Source organism: Lampris incognitus, chromosome 4, assembly GCF_029633865.1.
Source record: "Lampris incognitus isolate fLamInc1 chromosome 4, fLamInc1.hap2, whole genome shotgun sequence".
NCBI lineage: Eukaryota > Metazoa > Chordata > Actinopteri > Lampriformes > Lampridae > Lampris > Lampris incognitus.
In genome coordinates, this window is record NC_079214.1 from 18519848 (window position 1) to 18539138 (window position 19291).

Sequence of the window (19291 nt, forward strand, 5' to 3'; positions counted from 1 at the left end):
AGTTGGAGCGAGGCACAGGGGTCTAGGAGGACAGTTAGCAGCTACGCCCCGAAACGAGAGGCCACAGCAGCTGGATGTGAGCAGACAGCAGACCGTGGCAGCAGGGATACGGGTACCCGGCTAATCCGACTAACCAGCAGCCAGCTAGCCAGTCTAAAAGCAGGGCAAGTTCATTGTTGAGGGAGGATTTTATATACCAAGGAGTGAGTATGTACTGTAAATATGTATGTGAATTAATAAAAATTTTAAAAAAAAACGGCCCTTACTGAAAGGATGATCATCATTGTAATTCAGGATGTAATATTTTGACTCTACCTAAATTTGCTGTTGAGAAGTGGAGAGTGACGTTTGCTATTGCGGGACTGTGATATAGCTGCTCAGGTCAGTGTTAATATTAGGGATGCTGATGGAAGGTAGCGTAGAGTATACTGTCCAGAGATTAGCACGCTCAGTTCACATTTTGCAGTCTTGTGATATCTTGTACAGACAAGAAATATTCCTTATTTGACAAATGCGGTCTGCTTCGAGCATCAGCTTCAAGGTGCATGGGAGGAGAATCAGTGTTGTTTTAAATTTATGAGTGTGTGTGTGTGTTGAGCTGTGCATGAAAGACAAAGCCTAAAAGACAAACGACAATGGTACAAGCTGTATCTATCCTTTAACAAGTGGCGATCCATAATTACAATGATGGCATTATGTGCCTTTTGGGTGTGTATTAAGAAGAAAACAAGTTTCGGAGGTGGTTTTTTTGCCTATTAGTCTTGATGTATATGCATTTGTGGGAGTTCCCAATTTCAGTCACAAAATATAAAATGGGGATTATGCAAATGAACCACATAATGCGATTTACAAATGCGGTTGATGGTTAAATTACTGCTGAGTCCACATATCATTCAGCACACTTTGCTTCAGACATGACCATAGTTGTTGCAAGGAGAAGGCATTGGAAGCAACAGAGCCTTCAAATGTGAAAAGGAGAAAGCGTTTTTTGACTTTCAATCTTATTTCTGCAATCACATTTTCTTCAGGCAAAATTTGGTGCCACGCCACTTTTATGCATGAGGCAACATCTTGCCATCTAGTGAAATATTTAGTTGTTTCTTCCTTCAGCTAAAACTTCACTCCCCTAAACTGGCCACACCCATGTGCGCAATTTGTTTCCCAGATTATGCATATTTCCTCCTCGCTTAGTAGATTTGACCGAAAGAGTCCTGAAAATGGACGGCATAGGGACTGGCTGAAAGAAAAGGAACCGCGGACCCAAGTGCCAGGTTTGTGTTGGTCGTTTTGGCTAACCCAAATGTTCCACTCATCAACTTGTTAAAACTGCAACAAAAAAAAAAGGATTACATTTATTACCAAGCTTTCACCTTGTACTATCAGAAAGAAGATCTACTGGAGCAGATGGGAGCTCAGTACCTCACTTACTTACTTTCCCAACCCTTATTTCTGATATCCATGCATGGCTTCTTTAAAAGCCTATCATATACGGTGCAGTTACATCATATTCTATAGTCCATGTATTGGTAATCACAGATACCGTGCCACTGCATTCCTGTTCTCCCAGTGAGGAGATTGTGAATCACTGTTTATATAAGACTTATATTTTGGTAACTTTCAAGCTTTCAACAGACTGACTCCGCTTTTAAGGCATTTCTTCAATCTGATTAAAGTGGTTTTGGCTCAAGTTAAGAAGTTAATAATCAATCTTAAGAAATTATACTTAAATAAAGAAGTTTAAAAAAAGAGGAACAAGAATTGAACATTTACTGTTGGTTGAGATAAGCCTGACAGAAATTGTTACTCAAAGTTTTAAGTAAAATTCATTAAGGGTGGTGGAGGAACAAAAGGATGATTAGTAGTTTTCCCTTCAAGGGCTCAAAAATGTCGTATTTGAGTTGTTATTATAAATGTACTGAAATTTATATATAAAAGCGCTGTTCTACTCTAGCAAAACTATGGCAGGTTGTACCAAATGGCTGTTGTACATCTTAAATGGCTGTCTCAAAGTGAAAAGTTCGTGCTTTTCGACATTATCTCTACGTATATGTGGGTTGCTGGGCTATCATCTGATTAGCAGCCATACGCTAAGAAGGCTTGTGTGTGTCTCTGAATCACTGCTGAAAAAGTGTTTAAAAGGGTCCAGCAATGATGTCACTGATGAACAATTCCTTAAAGCAAAAACTGAAACACTACTTCCTTGTTTTTAGCCTCTGTCAATGGCAGATGCGAAACTGATCACCTTGTTTGCTTGGTTTGGTTAACTGTGTGTTGCTACTGTAATGATATTTCCTTGGTAATTTGTAGAAAATGGCTTCTGCAAATGTGCATCAGGATGATCCAATGGACAGTGATGCCTTTCTGATGTTTTCGCTGAGTTAGATGCTGAAGGTTTTTTACTGAGCCGGAGCACACCGATGAAGAGTTGCAGCATCCTCATAAAGAGACCAGGGCAGCGGCAGAATCCTCAGCTGACCCCCAGCCAACTACAGCCGGCCCAGAGGATGTAGCCATGCGAGTAAACAGTAACCTGTGGTTTTTATGTAAAAATTGCAAACTAATACCAACAGAAATTGAACCACTGTGCTGCAACATGTTTCATGGCGGACAGTTCTTGTTGGATGTGGTCACTGAGAGAAGCTCAAGTGGAAACCCCGTCTGTATTAAGGCTCATTCAATTTTTTGTCTGCATATGGATGTTGGTGTTCCGGAGACATGCATCAAAATACCAAAGATGAATTGGAAATGACAGCCCAGACCAGCTTGATCAAGAGGCAGGATGAGCGTCGGCCTTGGTCAGATGGCTAGCCCAAATCTATTCTTTACCATATCCACATTGGATCCAGTCTGATTTTGGAACATCTACACGCAAAAAAACCACATGAAATGCGATTTTTGCAAATCGGAAACCACATTTGGAGGTGGTTTGAAATGTGATTCCGATCAGATTTCTAAAGATGCGTCTCAGTTCGGATGCTCTGGCCACCCAAATCGGATTTCAATGTCTTTTGCATCACTCACAACGTGACACAACGACAATGTCAAATCCAGAGTGACAGAAGTGGAGCCTGCCATGGCTGCAGCAAGGAACATCGCAGTGTATACCAGCCTCCTCCGTCGCCGAGTGTGTCCGGTACGATGGAGGAGTTCTGCAACATGACTTGACAGCACGACTATTTGGAAGGCGAGATGATGGATCTCCATTTCTCATGCTTCCACGTCGGTAAACCGCGTCACTAGCGTACGTAGTTACTCACACCTACGTCGTTACCATAGCAACTCACGCAGACAGGTTCGAGATGTCTGGACGCACAAATCCGATCTGATCACTTGCAAGTAGCAGTGTAGACAGTCTGTCTTAAAGCTCTGATTTGAGAACCAAATCCAATTGGCGTAAAGTCTGAACAAACCTTTGTAACCAAGATAACAATGCTATGTTTTGGCGATAATATGATTGACACCAACACTAGTTTCTGGGTTGGATGTAAATACAGCAGGGTGGCTAAACTACTGGGAAATTACTAAACTTCTAGAATATTGAAACTGCAGTGTTTGATCGTAAACAGCATTTTTGCCATTACTGTAAGCAAAATGTTTGAGTACAACTTCTGTTGAAGTAAACAGGGGTTTAACTCTCCCCTGTCGTAATGTTTATGCCAAAACATTGCTACTTTTTCTTCATGATAAAGGTAGACTTTATAGCTTGTTATCATAACTTCTTTTTGAGATGTAAATATGTATTTTTGGAAATAAACAAACATACGTTTTACACTGTACATTTTACATACATGATCACTAGGCGACAGTTTGGATGTGCCCAGCCAGTGCTTGCCAGATAAATGCAACATGGGAATTGTAGTAACACACACAACAGCCAAAATAGAGAGAAAACAGACTTTCTCTGTCAATTCAGGTTGTACTATGTGTATTGGTGTTTCAATAAACTATGACAGGGGTTCCCAAACTTTTCTATGCCCTCAAAAAGCATTAGCTTTTGCAAGATGTCTTCAAAAACCCATAGACAATACTATGGCAAATGTAAAAATAAAAAAATAAATAAAAAAATCTGAATATATTTACTTACTTTTATAAATGCAATAATAATTACACTTGTATTTCAAATCTTTAAAAATTCCATCATTATGAGAATTGTTTGTCAGCTTAGTTAAACAACATTACTATAAATATTATGATATATTATAAATATTAATAATTATATATTATTGTGAATTATATTTTATATTATAGATTCTATTTTATGATAATACACATAATAAATAATAATACGATTTAATTTTTTTCTTTCTTTCTTTTTACATTTTTCCTTGATCGTATTTCGTAAGCCAGCAAATCATTCACTGCTGAACTCAGCACAGGACTGGAAGAACACTGGATGAACCAAAAATAATTCACTTTATTTACCTCGCCGCCACGCAGAAGGGCTATATTCTCCAATGTTAAGCTCTGCTATCAAAATATAATTTCAAGAGTATAAGTAATCACAGTCACAGCTGGAAATCATCTCGGTAGCTAAAATAAAATATTAACCATGTTTTGTTACCGTTGTTTTATGAATGAAAGTCAATCAGCAGAGCAGCCATTCGCCTCGATTCATTTTATATCATGAGAACCGCAATGGTTAAAAATATTTGACGACTTTTAATAAGGGCTTTGAAGTTATGATAGCCTGATCTGTCATTTCATGTCAGACTTGGTCGCTTTCGTGCGAGGGTCTGTCTCGGAGGCTGCACTTCCACAGACTGACAGGCAAAATGTTTTTATTAGGCAAAATTTTTTGTTAGCTTCAGCGCTGCATATTAACAAATTTGTTTTCCATATTTCCTATTCAATTGACTTGCGCACTGTGCAAAAGTGTTATAATGGCAGGAAAACACTTGGTTTTTCTTGTCCGTGTGTACATGTGTACTGTGTACATGCGTCACTGTGTCTTTGTTGATACTGCCACCTCCTGAAAAACGACACATAATTACTTCCTGCTGTTTTGCTTCTGGCAAACACAGTCACCAACAGGATGTCCTCTACTATGACTTTGGGGTGGCAGTGGCTCAGGAGGTACAGCAGGTCGTCCAGTAACTTGAGGGTTGCTGGTTTGATCCTCGGCTCCTCCTTGAAAAAATGTTGAATTGTCTTTAAGCAAGACACCTGTAGGGACCCGTGCTGCCTGTGGACTACAATACCCAGAACTCTCTGCTCAACCTCACAGGTGATCTACACCCACCACTTCATAATTCACTGTAATATTTTTGGATCTAACAGGACTGTATACGGTGACGCAATTTTGCCCCGAAAACCACAGCAGAATCGAAACTGGTTCTCTTTCGCTGTGGACCGTACACCCATGAACGCTCAGAGATACTCTTTCTGCAGAAGAACAAAGGACCATGTGTCTTCACATTACCGCTGGCCACGGTTTTATTGAAAGACAACCTAGTCTTCTTCATCGGATAATCAGCTATTATAACTGGTTAAGTTTTCCTGCAAGACACAGTTTCCACAGAAAGAGAAAATGACCGGATCCCTTTTTATTTCTTAAATGTCTACGCAATCACAACTTAAGACTCCTTCAAGATCATCAGATGACAGATGGAGCACTGAGGATTTTCAGCTGCTGGAAGGAAAGAGACTCTGTTTCCCGTGGTGCTGCTCTCCAACGCCAGACAACCAGGCAAACAAACTGTTTACTTATGCCCTATGCTGTTTGTCTGATAACAAGGACTCTGATCGCAGCAGAAGAGTGATTTCAAATAAGGCAGGTACCTGGGCAACATTTAGCTGTAGTGGTGTAGTGACAGAGTTAGTTTTAGTAGTTGGTGTAAATATCTCACGTGAGAAAAGTGCTGCTAGTTGAAATCATCTGTGATCTAGATACACACTGTGATTCACTGTGTTACATAGGTCAACTGTTAGCTTTATTTTTTCCTTTAATTTTTCTTTCATTTGAATCTCCCGTTGTTACTTGAGAAAGGTACTATTGATTGAATTCATTCACTATTCAGCTGCGTACACTGATCCACATAGAGCTGACAGAAAGTCCGTCTACTGTTCTTTTGTTATTTTGCTACTTTCCTTTTTGCTTGTTTGTAAAATTATTTCAGGTAGTTAGCACACGCACTGCAGTTTTCCTCTTTTTGTCTCACCAACTCTCTTTTGCCTCAAACTTATCACACTACTTCGCTGCATGCTTCTCACAAACACCTCCTTCTTTTGGTCCACTCACATGCGCACACACACACACACTCTTAAAAATATTCACTCCTACACATTTTCACATTATTTGCACAGCTTTGCTACCTCATATCACCCTTTTTGCTTTGATCATCACATTGCTGCTCAATTTTTGATTGTAACTGATTAGTATTAGCTAATTTGCTTTTAATTGGTTGTTCTTATAAATTGTTTTCATTGAAGTAAGTCATTGTCCTGCCTGTTTTGTGACAATATTCATCGAAGCCATCCTCTGCCAAATAAAGCACTCTAATTTGTGCCACACCGGTTATTCCATCAATTTAGGTATTTTAACTGAAAAAATATTGAACACCAAAATTAATGGTTAATAAATTTATGAGACTGATTCTATGAGACTGATTTGATAACCCTGTTGCACTCACACGCCTGACCCCTAACTGCATCCGATGAACTGGTTGTTACCTTACATGGCTGACACCACCGTACAATTATAACAATAATAATAATGGATTACATTTCTATAGCGTGTTGTCTTGATACCTAAAGCACTTCACAGGGAAGGGGGGAAACTCACCTCAACCACCACCAATGTGTAGCACCCACCTGGATGATGCACGGCAGCCATTTCACGCCAGAACGCTCACCACACATGTGTGCGTGGGTAAATATGTGAGGCATTAATTATAAAGCGCTTTGGGGGGAAAAAAAGTGCTGTATAAATGCAGTCCATTTACCATTTAGGACTTAAATCATGTAATGCCCAAACTCGCTTTTTTATACGAGCCACCTGGGAACATGCAGTGATTTAAATTTCCATAACCCAAACTTGCATGAACCTATTTCATCTAATCTAATTAAATCAAATTGGTGTATTCAGGGTTTCTGAATCAGAGGTTAAAAAAGTCTAAGTGCAGAGTTAAATCAAAAATGAATGATAATTACTGTATTAGTGTTTGCTATCTGACATCAGTGTGCCCTGTAATGCCAGTTTTGTTAATTTAGGGTCAGACGTTAGAGTCACAGGTTAAAGGTTAGCGTCAAGAGATTTAGGGGTAAGATGTTGCATTATCAGGTTCTGTATGACACAGTTTGTGTATCTTACAAGGTAACAGGCATTTTTCAAGACTAACTAAGGGCCTTGTAATATTTTACATTAAATAGTGTTGCATTATTGATGTGTTGACCATTTAGTGGGGCCCTGCAGAGTTAGTTCTCTTAAAAATTGCTGTGATGAGGCTGACCTGTGATGGTAATTTTGGCTGACCACTTGGAGGTCCCCTCCAGCACGGCTTGCTTGGCTGTCTTCAGATGGCTGGAGAAGTCCTCTTTGGAGATCTGGAACATCTCCTGGATCACCTCAAACACCTCTGGGCTGTTCTTTTCTCTGATTTTCATGCGCTCCTTCATGGCCATGATAATGTTCTGGGTCTTGTCCTCAGCACCGTGTTTAGAGCTCTTCTCAACTGCCCCTGAAACGATGAGATTTGCGGGTTACCAGTGGAAACTGAGCGATATTGCTGGTTCAATACCTGGAGATGGTCGCGCTAAAAACTGATGAAGTAAATGGTTCCCTAGCCCTACTGCACCAATCTCAGAACCCATCGGCTATCATCTGTCGACAATTGTAGGTAGACGATCGGCATACCCTAGGCCAGTGTTTCTCAACCGGGGGTCCGCGGACCCCTAGTGGTCCGTGGTGTAATTGCAAGGGGTCCATGAAAATAAAATATCTTTAAAAAAAAGATCCTATGACATTTATAGAAATAGGATTATTTTACTCAAATGTGACTGAGACCTTTATCTACCTAAACTATAAAGGGTAACATGATTTTTTTCTCTAATTACATCTGTTTCACAAGTGTAATTTATTGTATTTTAATAAGAGATCTCGCTCCCGTTTGCATTGTTAAAAGTTACTGCATAAAAATTCTGTTGTTACATATATCTGAAAGTTACTGAATACATATTCTGTTTTGTTACATATATCTGAAAGTTACTGCATAAGAATTCTGTTTTGTTAACTATATCTAAGTTAGAACTGAAAGCTCTTATTTTTGCCCCAAAGAGTGAATAAATACTATAATGCAATTTAAAATGCAGTTTCTACTGTTTCTATCAAATTGCAACCCCCCTCCCCCAAGATCAGGTGGAGGGGTCCTCAGGGTAGATCAAAAATACGCAGGGGGTCCAGGACCCCAAAAAGGTTGAGAACCACTGCCCTAGGGCGATCTGTATACCCGATCCTATTTAAGAGTTTGTTTTCAGAGTTGCCATTGTCATCTGTGGTTTGGTTACCGTATTCATTAACATCATCGCCGTCACCTCTCACCATCATGTGCTGCTGAACTTGAAGTAGGTGCAAAAGAAAAAAAAAATTGTACAGAAATCTATTTTTATGGAGAATTTGTAAAAAAAAAATCGTTTACCTACAGATCATCATAAGACATTTTCATATATCGTCACCTTCTTAAAATAATGGCCTAAGTCATATTGTCAAGTTTTTCAAAAAACAGAATACACTGAAACAAATATTGAATATATGATATTTCTTAATCATATCACACAAAAAGGTTATGACACTATATGACTATTGACGTACAAATAACGCTGTCTGTCAATTATATTCTATATTTGTTTCAGTTTACTCTGTTTTTTGAAAAACTTGAAAATATGACTTAGACCATTATTTTAAGAAGGTGACGATATGATAGATTGAACCAGATTTTTTTACGTGTGTAATAGTAAAAAAACTGATTTTAATTGCCAATATTTCGTTGTACCTACATTGTTAACCATAAAAAGTACAGCATGTTTAATAATCTGGTTTTTTTTCTTTTTTACAAATTCTCCTTAAAAACAGATTTCTGTACAAAAACTTTTTTCTTTTGCACCTACTTCAAGTTCAGCAGCACGTGTCGGTGATGATGGTAATAAATGCGGTGACCAAACCGCAGATGACAACAACTCCGATAAGAAACTCTTTAACAGGATCGGGTACACGGGTCGTCCAGGCGTATACGGTACCGATCGTCTACCCACAACGATTGCTTATCAAAGGAGCTGCGCCAAGATGGCGTCGGTGTAAAACGCGCTAGCATACAACAGACCATCACTTAGCGCGAAACTTGGATTTAATCGCGCCTTTGAAGTTAAAACGACTGAAAAGAGCTGTCTGATGAAGAAGTGGCTTCATGAGAACTTCCTGATACTCTTCCGACCAAATTTTTGCTATTCTATTTGGGAAAACCGTGTTTAAACGCTTAAGCCTCTGAAGCCAACGGCCAACATTTCGCTTCCGGTGTTGCTGCTAGCTGCTCGCTTCCGTTTCCTATGAAGACTTCCTCTTCCGTGCGCCTGTCATTAATTACAGTCGGGTTAACAATTTGAGACGCGAGAATGGAGTTGGAGTTGAGAGACAACATCTACAGCCGGATTGTTTCACAATTAGGCGACACAAGTAGAACGTTTCTCTACACAATACACAAACGTCGATACTTTTTGTAGGCGTTTTAGGTCCAGAAGACATTTAAACCAATGCGTTCCGCCTTTCTCGCTCCCCGCACGGCCTGTTACGTGCAACAAAGCGCGTTCCTGTAGAAAGCACCGCCTACTCAAACGTGAATGGTCAATACTACTCGGACTAAAACGGGAACCGGAGCGCTTCCAACGCCAACATCTTATCCCTTGCCTACAGAGTCTGTAGGGGTGGGTGTGTGTGTGTGTGTGTGTGTATATATATATATATATATATATATATATATATATATATATATATATATATATATATATATATATATACACTCAATGGCCACTTTATTAGGCACACCTGTCCAACTGCTCGTTAACGCAAATTTCTAATCAGCCAATCACATGGCAGCAACTCAGTGCATTTAGGCATGTAGACATGGTCAAGACGATCTGCTGCAGTTCAAACCGAGCATCAGAATGGGGAAGAAAGGTGATTTAAGTGACTTTGAACGTGGCATGGTTGTTGGTGCCAGACGGGCTGGTCTGAGTATTTCAGAAACTGCTGATCTACTGGGATTTTCACACACAACCATCTCTAGGGTTTACAGAGAATGGTCCGAAAAAGAGAAAATATCGAGTGAGCGGCAGTTCTGTGGGCGAAAATGCCTTGTTGATGCCAGAGGTCAGAGGAGAATGGCCAGACTGGTTCGAGCTGACAGAAAGGCAACAGTAACTCAAATAACCACTCATTACAACCGAGGTATGCAGAAGAGCATCTCTGAACGCACAACACGTCGAACCTTGAGGCAGATGGGCTACAGCAGCAGAAGACCACACCGGGTGCCACTCCTGTCAGCTAAGAACAGGAAACTGAGGCTACAATTCGCACAGGCTCACCAAAATTGGACAATAGAAGATTGGAAAAACGTTGCCTGGTCTGATGAGTCTTGATTTCTGCTCCGACATTCGGATGGTAGGGTCAGAATTTGGCGTCAACAACATGAAAGCATGGATCCATCCTGCCTTGTATCAACAGTTCAGGCTGGTGGTGGTGGTGTAATGGTGTGGGGGATATTTTCTTGGCACACTTTGGGCCCCTTAGTACCAACTGAGCATCGTGTCAACGCCACAGCCTACCTGAGTATTGTTGATGACCATGTCCATCCCTTTATGACCACAGTGTTCCCATCTTCTGATGGCTACTTCCAGCAGGATAACGCGCCATGTCATAAAGCTCGAATCATCTCAGACTGGTTTCTTGAACATGACAATGAGTTCACTGTACTCAAATGGCCTCCACAGTCACCAGATCTCAATCCAATAGAGCACCTTTGGGATGTGGTGGACCGGGAGATTCGCATCATGGATGTGCAGCCGACAAATCTGCGCAACTGCGTGATGCTATCATGTCAATATGGATCAAACTCTCTGAGGAATGTTTCCAGTACCTTGTTGAATCTGTGCCACGAAGGATTAAGGCAGTTCTGAAGGCAAAAGGGGGTCCAACCCGGTGCTAGCAAGGTGTACCTAATAAAGTGGCCAGTGAGTGTATATATATATATATATATATATATATATATATATATATATATATATATATATACATATATGTATGTACATATATGTATATACATATGTGTGTGTGTATATATAGATATATAGATATATAAATCTGGTTATGGAGATTACTACTGCACAAATCCCTAAACAATTACTGGAAATCAGATAAGATTAGTTAGACTTCTTTTCAAAAACCAATGTTGTATCTGTTCTTCCGGATAACAAAGTATTCATACACACGACAAGAGAATGTGTTACAGGCATCCTAAAATAGAACAACTCCCCAAAGCAAATGTGTGTGGCTTTGACTGAGACTGTACCTTTGTGGAAAAGGGGGATCAGATGCCTCCTGCCAGTTCATATAGGTGTGTGTGTGTGTGTGTGTGTGTGTGTGTGTGTGTGTGTGTGTGTGTGTGTGTGTGTTCGTATTTGTATGTGCATATGTTTGTGCTTGTTTATGTGCATGCAAGTGCGTAAGTAGGGTGAAGAAAGGGGATATGCCAGGGTTTCCCGTTTCGCCCAGTATCTAATCGAATTATCATCCAGCATTAAAACAAAGGTCGAATGTGCAGATTGAAATTGGATTAAAAATTAATCACCACTGTAACAAAAAATAGTGAGTTTTACAACATCCAGAGTGTAGCTAATCCAGTTAGGGTGTTCGAGGATTGCTGGGATGATCGCCTTGAAACTCACATGTCATATTGCACCTTTTAAGAAAGGACAATGTTGGCATAAAGTGAGTGTGCCTGAATAAAAAGGCTGATTTGAACTGATTTTGGTGCCAGTGATAGAAGGAGCAAAACAGAGGCACCATCTCTGTGGAGAGAAACATCAGTTGAGCAAAGCTTGTGTAACGGTGAATTCACATGTATTGCAGTGTTTCTGTATCATTAATTCTCACTGATACGCAAGGACTCATAGAATAAAGCTTTTAACTTTTACATCTGTTTTGTATTCTTTGTGTCAGTATGACAGGATGTTATTCATTTTTACTTTGGCTATTTTAATCTGCATTGTCAACAGACTAAGAATGCTTGGAAATGCTAAAGGTAAAGAGCACGAGTACACACTTGCGTGTATGCCTACATGCAGTTGTGTGTGAGTGTGTATGTGTATGTGTGTGTGTGTGTCTGTCAGTGTCATTGAGCATGAACACGTCAAAGTGTGCGGGAAGTAAAGGTTGTTGGTGTGCTGAGGTGTGAGCCGTGTAAATTAATAAGGTTCCTTACTTTGTAGACAGTCTGCGTTGAGCAGGTCCTGGCACTTCTCATGGCATTTGACGCCACATTCAGAGCAGCGCATGCCCTGGCGGGCGATGCCCCACAACAGCCCCTCACACTCATGGCAGTAGGTCGGCGCTGTGGCCGTCCAGACCTCAAAGTTGTGGGGGGTCGTGGATGAGATTGGATAGATCAGGGCCTGAAGAGTCTTCTTGAAGACATGCAGTTTCTGAAATAGAATTCCAAGAGGAAATAACTCCTTGAGAAAACAGAAGCTGGAGAGATTCTAAGGAAAGTTAAGGGTAAAAGAAAGAGAAAAAGACAAGTGATGGATGGAAAAAAGAGGGTAGAGAAAGAAAGATCAAGGCTGTCGACACATCCCTCTCCTGACTGACCTGCAGAAAATCCAATAATGATAGAATGAGTTAAGTTTGTACTTGACATGCCTTCCTATAGGAACTTAAACAAATCTAAAGATTGGAACGGAAAAAAAATATTGCACCTGCTGAGAGAGCAGTAAGGCTTGTCTTGATGCATGTTCAATAATCCAGTTAAGAAAATCAAATAAGGTTGAATCAGTTCATCTGGATACAAGGTTTATTGACAGATATGTTAGACCTCTTCAGTCTGAACTGACTGCAGGTATCCCCACCCCTTATAAACAATACAGTGGCAAAATGACCAAAACCAATGACCAGTTTCTTATGCGAATATGGGCGTGTCCATTAACTAGAGTTACAGTGGCCATGTGTACTATTCATAGAGGATTTCAGAATGTTTGCAATCACAGCAAGCAGTAAGACTTGTTATCCTAAAACCAAATTTTAATCGAAGTATTGCTGGACCTAATTCAAATGCATACGTGTCTGAAGTCTTAGTTGCATGATACTTAGACTTCATAAACTTGACCAACAGAGGTTGGGATTGTCTAATTCTGATCTGTGTCAATCATTCCACTGGGGTATGTTGGGGTTGTGAATGCTTAACAGGTTTAACTTATCTGATACCATACTGATGTGATACATGACCATCAATGGAGAGGTCATCAATACAAGAGTAAATTAGCTTAACCAAGCTTTAGGCTTAGATTTATAGTCAAAAACACCAGACGGCCTCATTCACAGTGAGTGCTTTACTGTCAAATGCCTCTCCATACCAACTACTCAGCTCCAGTAGAGGCCTGTCTAGACTGATTGCTTACTCCAAGGGAAGCCTCTTCAAATTGAATGCACTACTGAGCCAGCCATGCTGTCCTAAACGACTGAATAACAGGCCAGGATTTGCCAGTTCACGATGGGAGAATCGATGGGTGCAATAAGTGAGGCTTTACAGTGAACATTGTCCAGATGCCGGGGGGGATAAAATATTCTAATGATATGCTGTCTGTATTGAGATTCATGCTTCATCTACTCTCCTCCATCCCCCACTATACCTTTTTACCCAAAGCCCCTTGTGTGCTGAAAGAGTTATTACATCTGAACAAGAGTATGCGTTGACACACAGAGATGAACACACACACTCATGCTTAAATCTTACCCAAACCCACCCACACAGATGATTAAATGACACCAGATTACAAGACATGACAATCGAACAGTGTGGGATAGTGCGTCACGGCTGCTCTGATCCTTTGGGGGCATGCTATCTGAACCCATGAGGACCTTTAATGAAACGTCCACAGAGGGAAAATGACTTCCCTTTTAATCTAAGGCAGATAGATGAAAGGAAGCAGATGTCCAAGAGTTATCTCTTGATTTCACTGATCCCACACTGGTGACTACACCAGAGGACTGTCTCCCCAGCAGATGTAATGCTGCTGAGCCCTCTAATGCAAGCACAGCTCTCACATAGGGCAGGTTAGCCAAGGTTCCTGCAAACAGAGAGGCACTGAAAATCCCTTCTCCCTTAATCTCCGTCTCCCCTCACTGAGCTGACTAATAACAAAAGAGTTAATGTTCGAAAACTAAGAAATGTTCTTGGGGAAATATGGGAAAACCATTATTTTTATTCCTTGGGCACATTCACAGACTAATTTTGCTGATTTTCGAGCCATTTCATCAGCAGTCACAAACTTGGACTGATTAACTAAAAGAGTGGCTGCAGCTCTAATTTGCCAGCATGTGTGTGGGGGCGACTTGTTATTTCATATTAGCTTTATATGCTCTCCACTGTTAAGCACACGATGCCCCTCGTTTTTTAATCTGAGCATTCCTTTTCAGATCAAACGGTTACTAAAATGGTTCATGGAGGATATTATTTTGTTTGTGAACCTGTCTGTGGTCAACACAACCTTGATATAACGTGGGCCAATAAACACCAGATTTTCAAGTTTTGAAGCATAAATACCACTGATATGAATAAAATGTTAACGTGAGGCAAATCTGTAAACGGTGCTCAGCCTTAACATAACATTCCCTGCATGAATGCTTCAAAGATGTTCAAAAATGCCGATTGTATTTCACAGTATGAAAATGTCCAAAGTTCATGAGTTTGTGTTGATTACATTCAATAATATCAAGGATCTGATGTTCAATTCCTTGTGCTGAAATTTCATGGGCATAAACACAATTCACCACATTCAACCAACGTCACACAGGTCCCTGCATTCAAAGAGAGAACACCACACAGTGCCGTCATAAATCCCCATATACTTGTACATATCTGGCCCAAGAGGATGGCACAACACAGAAGAGCTAACACGTCAGGCCAGGACTCCGCAGTCTACACCCATCTACAGGCCAGTGGCCACTCTTTCAAGGATGAGGATGTGCACATCCTTGATAGGGAGGAATGCTGGTTTGAATGGGGAGTCAAAGAAGTCATCTATATGTGAAGAGGGAACGACCATCCCTGAACTGGGGGGGGGGGCAAGAGTACATCTGTCACCATCTTACAATGTTGTGATTGCAACTATTCCCCAATCCTCTGTGAATAGCACACATGGCCATTGTAACTCTAGTTAATGGTCACGGCAATCTGCATATGAAACCGATCTTTGGCTTCAGTCGTTATGCCACTGTATCGTTTATAAGGGTGGGGACACTTGCAGTCAGCTGAGACTGAAGAGGTCACTTAGATGAGTGATGAAACATTTCTCTCAATAAACGTTGCGTCCAGATGAACTGATTCAACTTTCTGTGACTCCCTATACCTGCTTCCAATTTGCTTAGCTGGTTACCAAATACAACAACCACCGAGAGTGCCGAGGTGAGCATGTGTATCATCACTTTTGATATGAACCACTGTAAGCTAATAGGATGACTGATACTGCTGGCTTGACACAGCCCACTCAGCAGCTCTGAAACCAAACACCTACTAGTGTGTCCTCACTCTTGATAGACATATAGCTATCATATCTTATTTGAGGTTTCTCCCTATAAGAAAATGTTGATTTCTCTCAGAGAACGAGTTTAGTTAACCCACGGCGGAGAAATACTAATTTACTTCCATGTTTCAGGATTCAAAACTGGACCACTTGGTTCATGTGGGATTGCAGTTGACCTCTTTACTTGCTTGCTTGTGTCTCACTGAACGCTGTCCACTGTCGTCTCTATCATGTGAAAACTGAATCGTACCCCAGTACAATAAATGGGATTGAATTTGATATCTGTCACTTTTTCTTTGTGCATCTCTCTCCCTTTCTATCTCTTTGTCTGTTGATAATGTGCTGGAGCCCTGTGTGTTACACTGTGACGTAACGCTGGTGTTGCAGGACGCACCAGATGAATTGATCCGATCTGCCGCAGCCTTCTCCTAAACATGGCTTGATAAAAAACAATCGAATCTCGACACTCCTCCTTTCAAGCCCCAACTCCAATTTCACCACCGATACTGTTTTTCAGCTGCTCCCTCAATGTGCTCCTACTATCTGCCTCCGCTCTCTTTTTGTGCCTTTAACCACATTTTCAACCCCAACAACGATTCCATGGACCGTACCTGAACCGTTCTTGGATAAAGCGGCTCTTCTCCACGAGCCTGCCCTGCTGCAACACTGGGTGGGAATGCTGTATTCTTATCTGACAACTTGTCATCTGATTTCCCATGAGACAGAAAATCCCTATTTATCTGCTATTCCAAGTAGGTAAAGATAAACACGGAGGACTTATTTGTGACCCAGATCTGACCAAATCCTTTCTCTGGCTTTCTGCTGACTATAAATAACTGTGAGTACCTAACTCCCAGGTAAACATGTGCCCGAGGTCACCGCACTGATGTCGCTGACAAACCTGATTAACAGGCTCCAGTGTTCAGATCATGTAGTCCAGTTCTCTGGAGGGACACACAGTTCCTCAGCCATTCCTAACATGTTTCCCTCTGCTCTAAAAAGCAGACAGGCGGAAGAACGATAACAGTCAGACACGGGGAGTAAAGAAGAGCCGGAGAGAGTGAGATGCAAGCAGGAACCGTTCAATCGATTTGTTGTTAATGATTCATGTTACACTTTACTTTTAAAGGGTTGTAATATTTCAGCTATGTTGTATGGTTTGGAGACAGTGGCAGTGATGAAAAGACAGGAGGTGGAGCTGGAGGTGGCAGAGTTGAAGATGTTAAAGTTTTCATTGAGAGTGACGAAGAAGGACAGGATTAGGAACAAGTATATTTGAGGGACAGCTCAGGTTGGATGGTTTGGAGACAAAGCAAGAGAGGCAAGATTGAGATGGCTTGGACATGTGTGGAGGAGAGATGCTGGGTATATTGGGAGAAGGATGCTGAAGATGGAGCTGCCAGGGAAGAGGAAAAGAGGAAGGCCAAAGAGGAGGTTTATGGATGTGGTGAGGGAAGACATGCAGGTGGCTGGTGTGACAGAGGAAGATGCAGAGGACAGGAAGAGATGGAAACAGATGATCCGCTGTGGCGACCCCTAACGGGAGCAGCAGAAAAAGAAGAAGAAATAATAATAATAATAATAATAATAATAATAATAGTTTGGCTTTCCTGAAGCATAATATGACTAGTGATTATCACTAGGACAGTGGTAGGAATTGAAACAAAGTAAACGACTCAATGACTGCCCCCTCCCCAGATACCAGGCCCTGACAGGCTGGTAAGTGTTTTTGTTGTGGTTTAAATTCCTGTGATCGCCACCCCCCGACCTCCACCGTGCAAACACTTTGCTAGCAGTCCTTATCAAATGGACGCATCAAACTTTGGAAGGTGCTCAAGAATCTCAGATGTCACCAGGTATCTGGCACCTTTCTCTTTGAATTCAGTTGTCGAGTCTATTCTGACTTTTTGCTGTTATTGCTGTTTCTGAATGATAGAGGGCCGCAAGTGGGGAGAAATAACCAACAGCCCCTTTAATTTGTGAGTGATAATGCAGTGAATTCACAAATGAAATGATAATTCAATTCTGAACCGAAATGAACGAGAAAGACAGAGGGGGGGGGGTTGCCGCTTTAACAATTTGAACTCTGCAATTTCAGTTTTCAAAGAGCTTAATGACCTCTCAATATCAAAAATACTCCTAGGAGAAGGAGACAGGGCATATCTTGCTGCCGAATATGTATCAGCATGCCACAACCTGAGGTACAGTGAGTGACCTAGACTCACACACACACACACACACACACACACACACACACAAATACATGCATAGGATATACCGTGTGTGTGTATATGTGTGTGTATGTGTGTGTGTGTGTGTGTGTGTGTGTGTGTGTGTGTGTGTGTGTATATATATATATATATATATATCTTAATGTTGTGTTAATGTTCATATTACTGTTATCTTGTACTGTCCAAACATTTGGACAAATTGTACTTTGATGCTTTGGCATCATTGTCTCTGAAACTTTCATGCCAATAAAGCACTTTGAACTGAATTGAGTTGAATCGAATTGAATTAAGTTGACACAGACTGAGTTGGGAAAGAGATGAAACAGTGAGAGGATGGGGAAGAGGGAGGATGATAAATTAGTCGAAACATCTGTCCGGGGAGCAGATTGTTCAACATGGGCGCCAGGTGAGTAAAATCAGAGACATTAGGGATGCGGGATCGCAGTGACAATGCTGTCCTGTGCCATGCTGCTCCACTTTGCTCGTCACCTCGCTCTTCCTCTTCTCTCCTCTTTCCTTCTCTTCTCTTTAGATAGCATATGGTCTTCTACTGAGCACTCTTGCAGTCCTCCCAGGGATGCACTGTCTTGGACTTAATGCAGTAGAAAAAACTGACATCTGCTCGCCCTACTTACTACGGCCACACAATCTGTAGCTCGACTCAGCACTCCCCTCGACCACCAATTAACACAGTGCATCCGTAGCCCCACTAATAATAAGAGGACTGGACGTCCATCCTTAAAATCCCTGTCCTACTTACCAAATCCACAAAATTGTGAACTTTAGGCAGGATTCAATTCTTCTAACACAACTCTTAGCACACTCCATCTATCACATCCCTATCTATCAAACCCCAAAACAAGCTGAGCCAGAAGTTGGTCCAGCCCAAGGATCGGGTCCCCTGGCACAAACAGAACAATATAATGTACGTGGTTAAGTGCCAGGAGGATTGCAGTGAGTCGTACATTGGGGAAATTAAACAGACGCTGACCAAAAGAATGGCACAACACAGAAGAGCGAACACGTCACGCCAGGACTCCGCAGTCTACACCCACCTACAGGCCAGTGGCCACTCTTTCAAGGATGAGGATGTGGACATCCTTGATGGGGAGGAACGCTGGTTTGAACGTGGCGTCAAAGAGGCCGTCTATGTGAAGAGGGAATGACCATCCCTGAACTGAGGGGGGCCTAAGAGTATATCTGTCGCCATCTTACAATGCTGTGATTGAAAACATTCCCAATTCCTCTGTGAATTGTACACATAGCCTTTGAATTTG

At 41.3% G+C, this 19291-nt stretch overlaps 1 protein-coding gene across 1 annotated transcript in view; it reads right to left on the reverse strand.

The window, feature by feature from the left end:
- Positions 1-19291, reverse strand: part of LOC130111979 (protein unc-13 homolog C) — a 160751-nt gene that overhangs the window by 119710 nt on the left and 21750 nt on the right. Inside the window, exons 7-8 of the mRNA XM_056279289.1 lie at positions 12468-12687; positions 7449-7676 (exon numbers count right to left, since the gene is read on the reverse strand). Coding sequence (XP_056135264.1) covers positions 7449-7676; positions 12468-12687 — 448 coding nt within the window. The remainder of the gene's footprint in view (positions 1-7448; positions 7677-12467; positions 12688-19291) is intronic.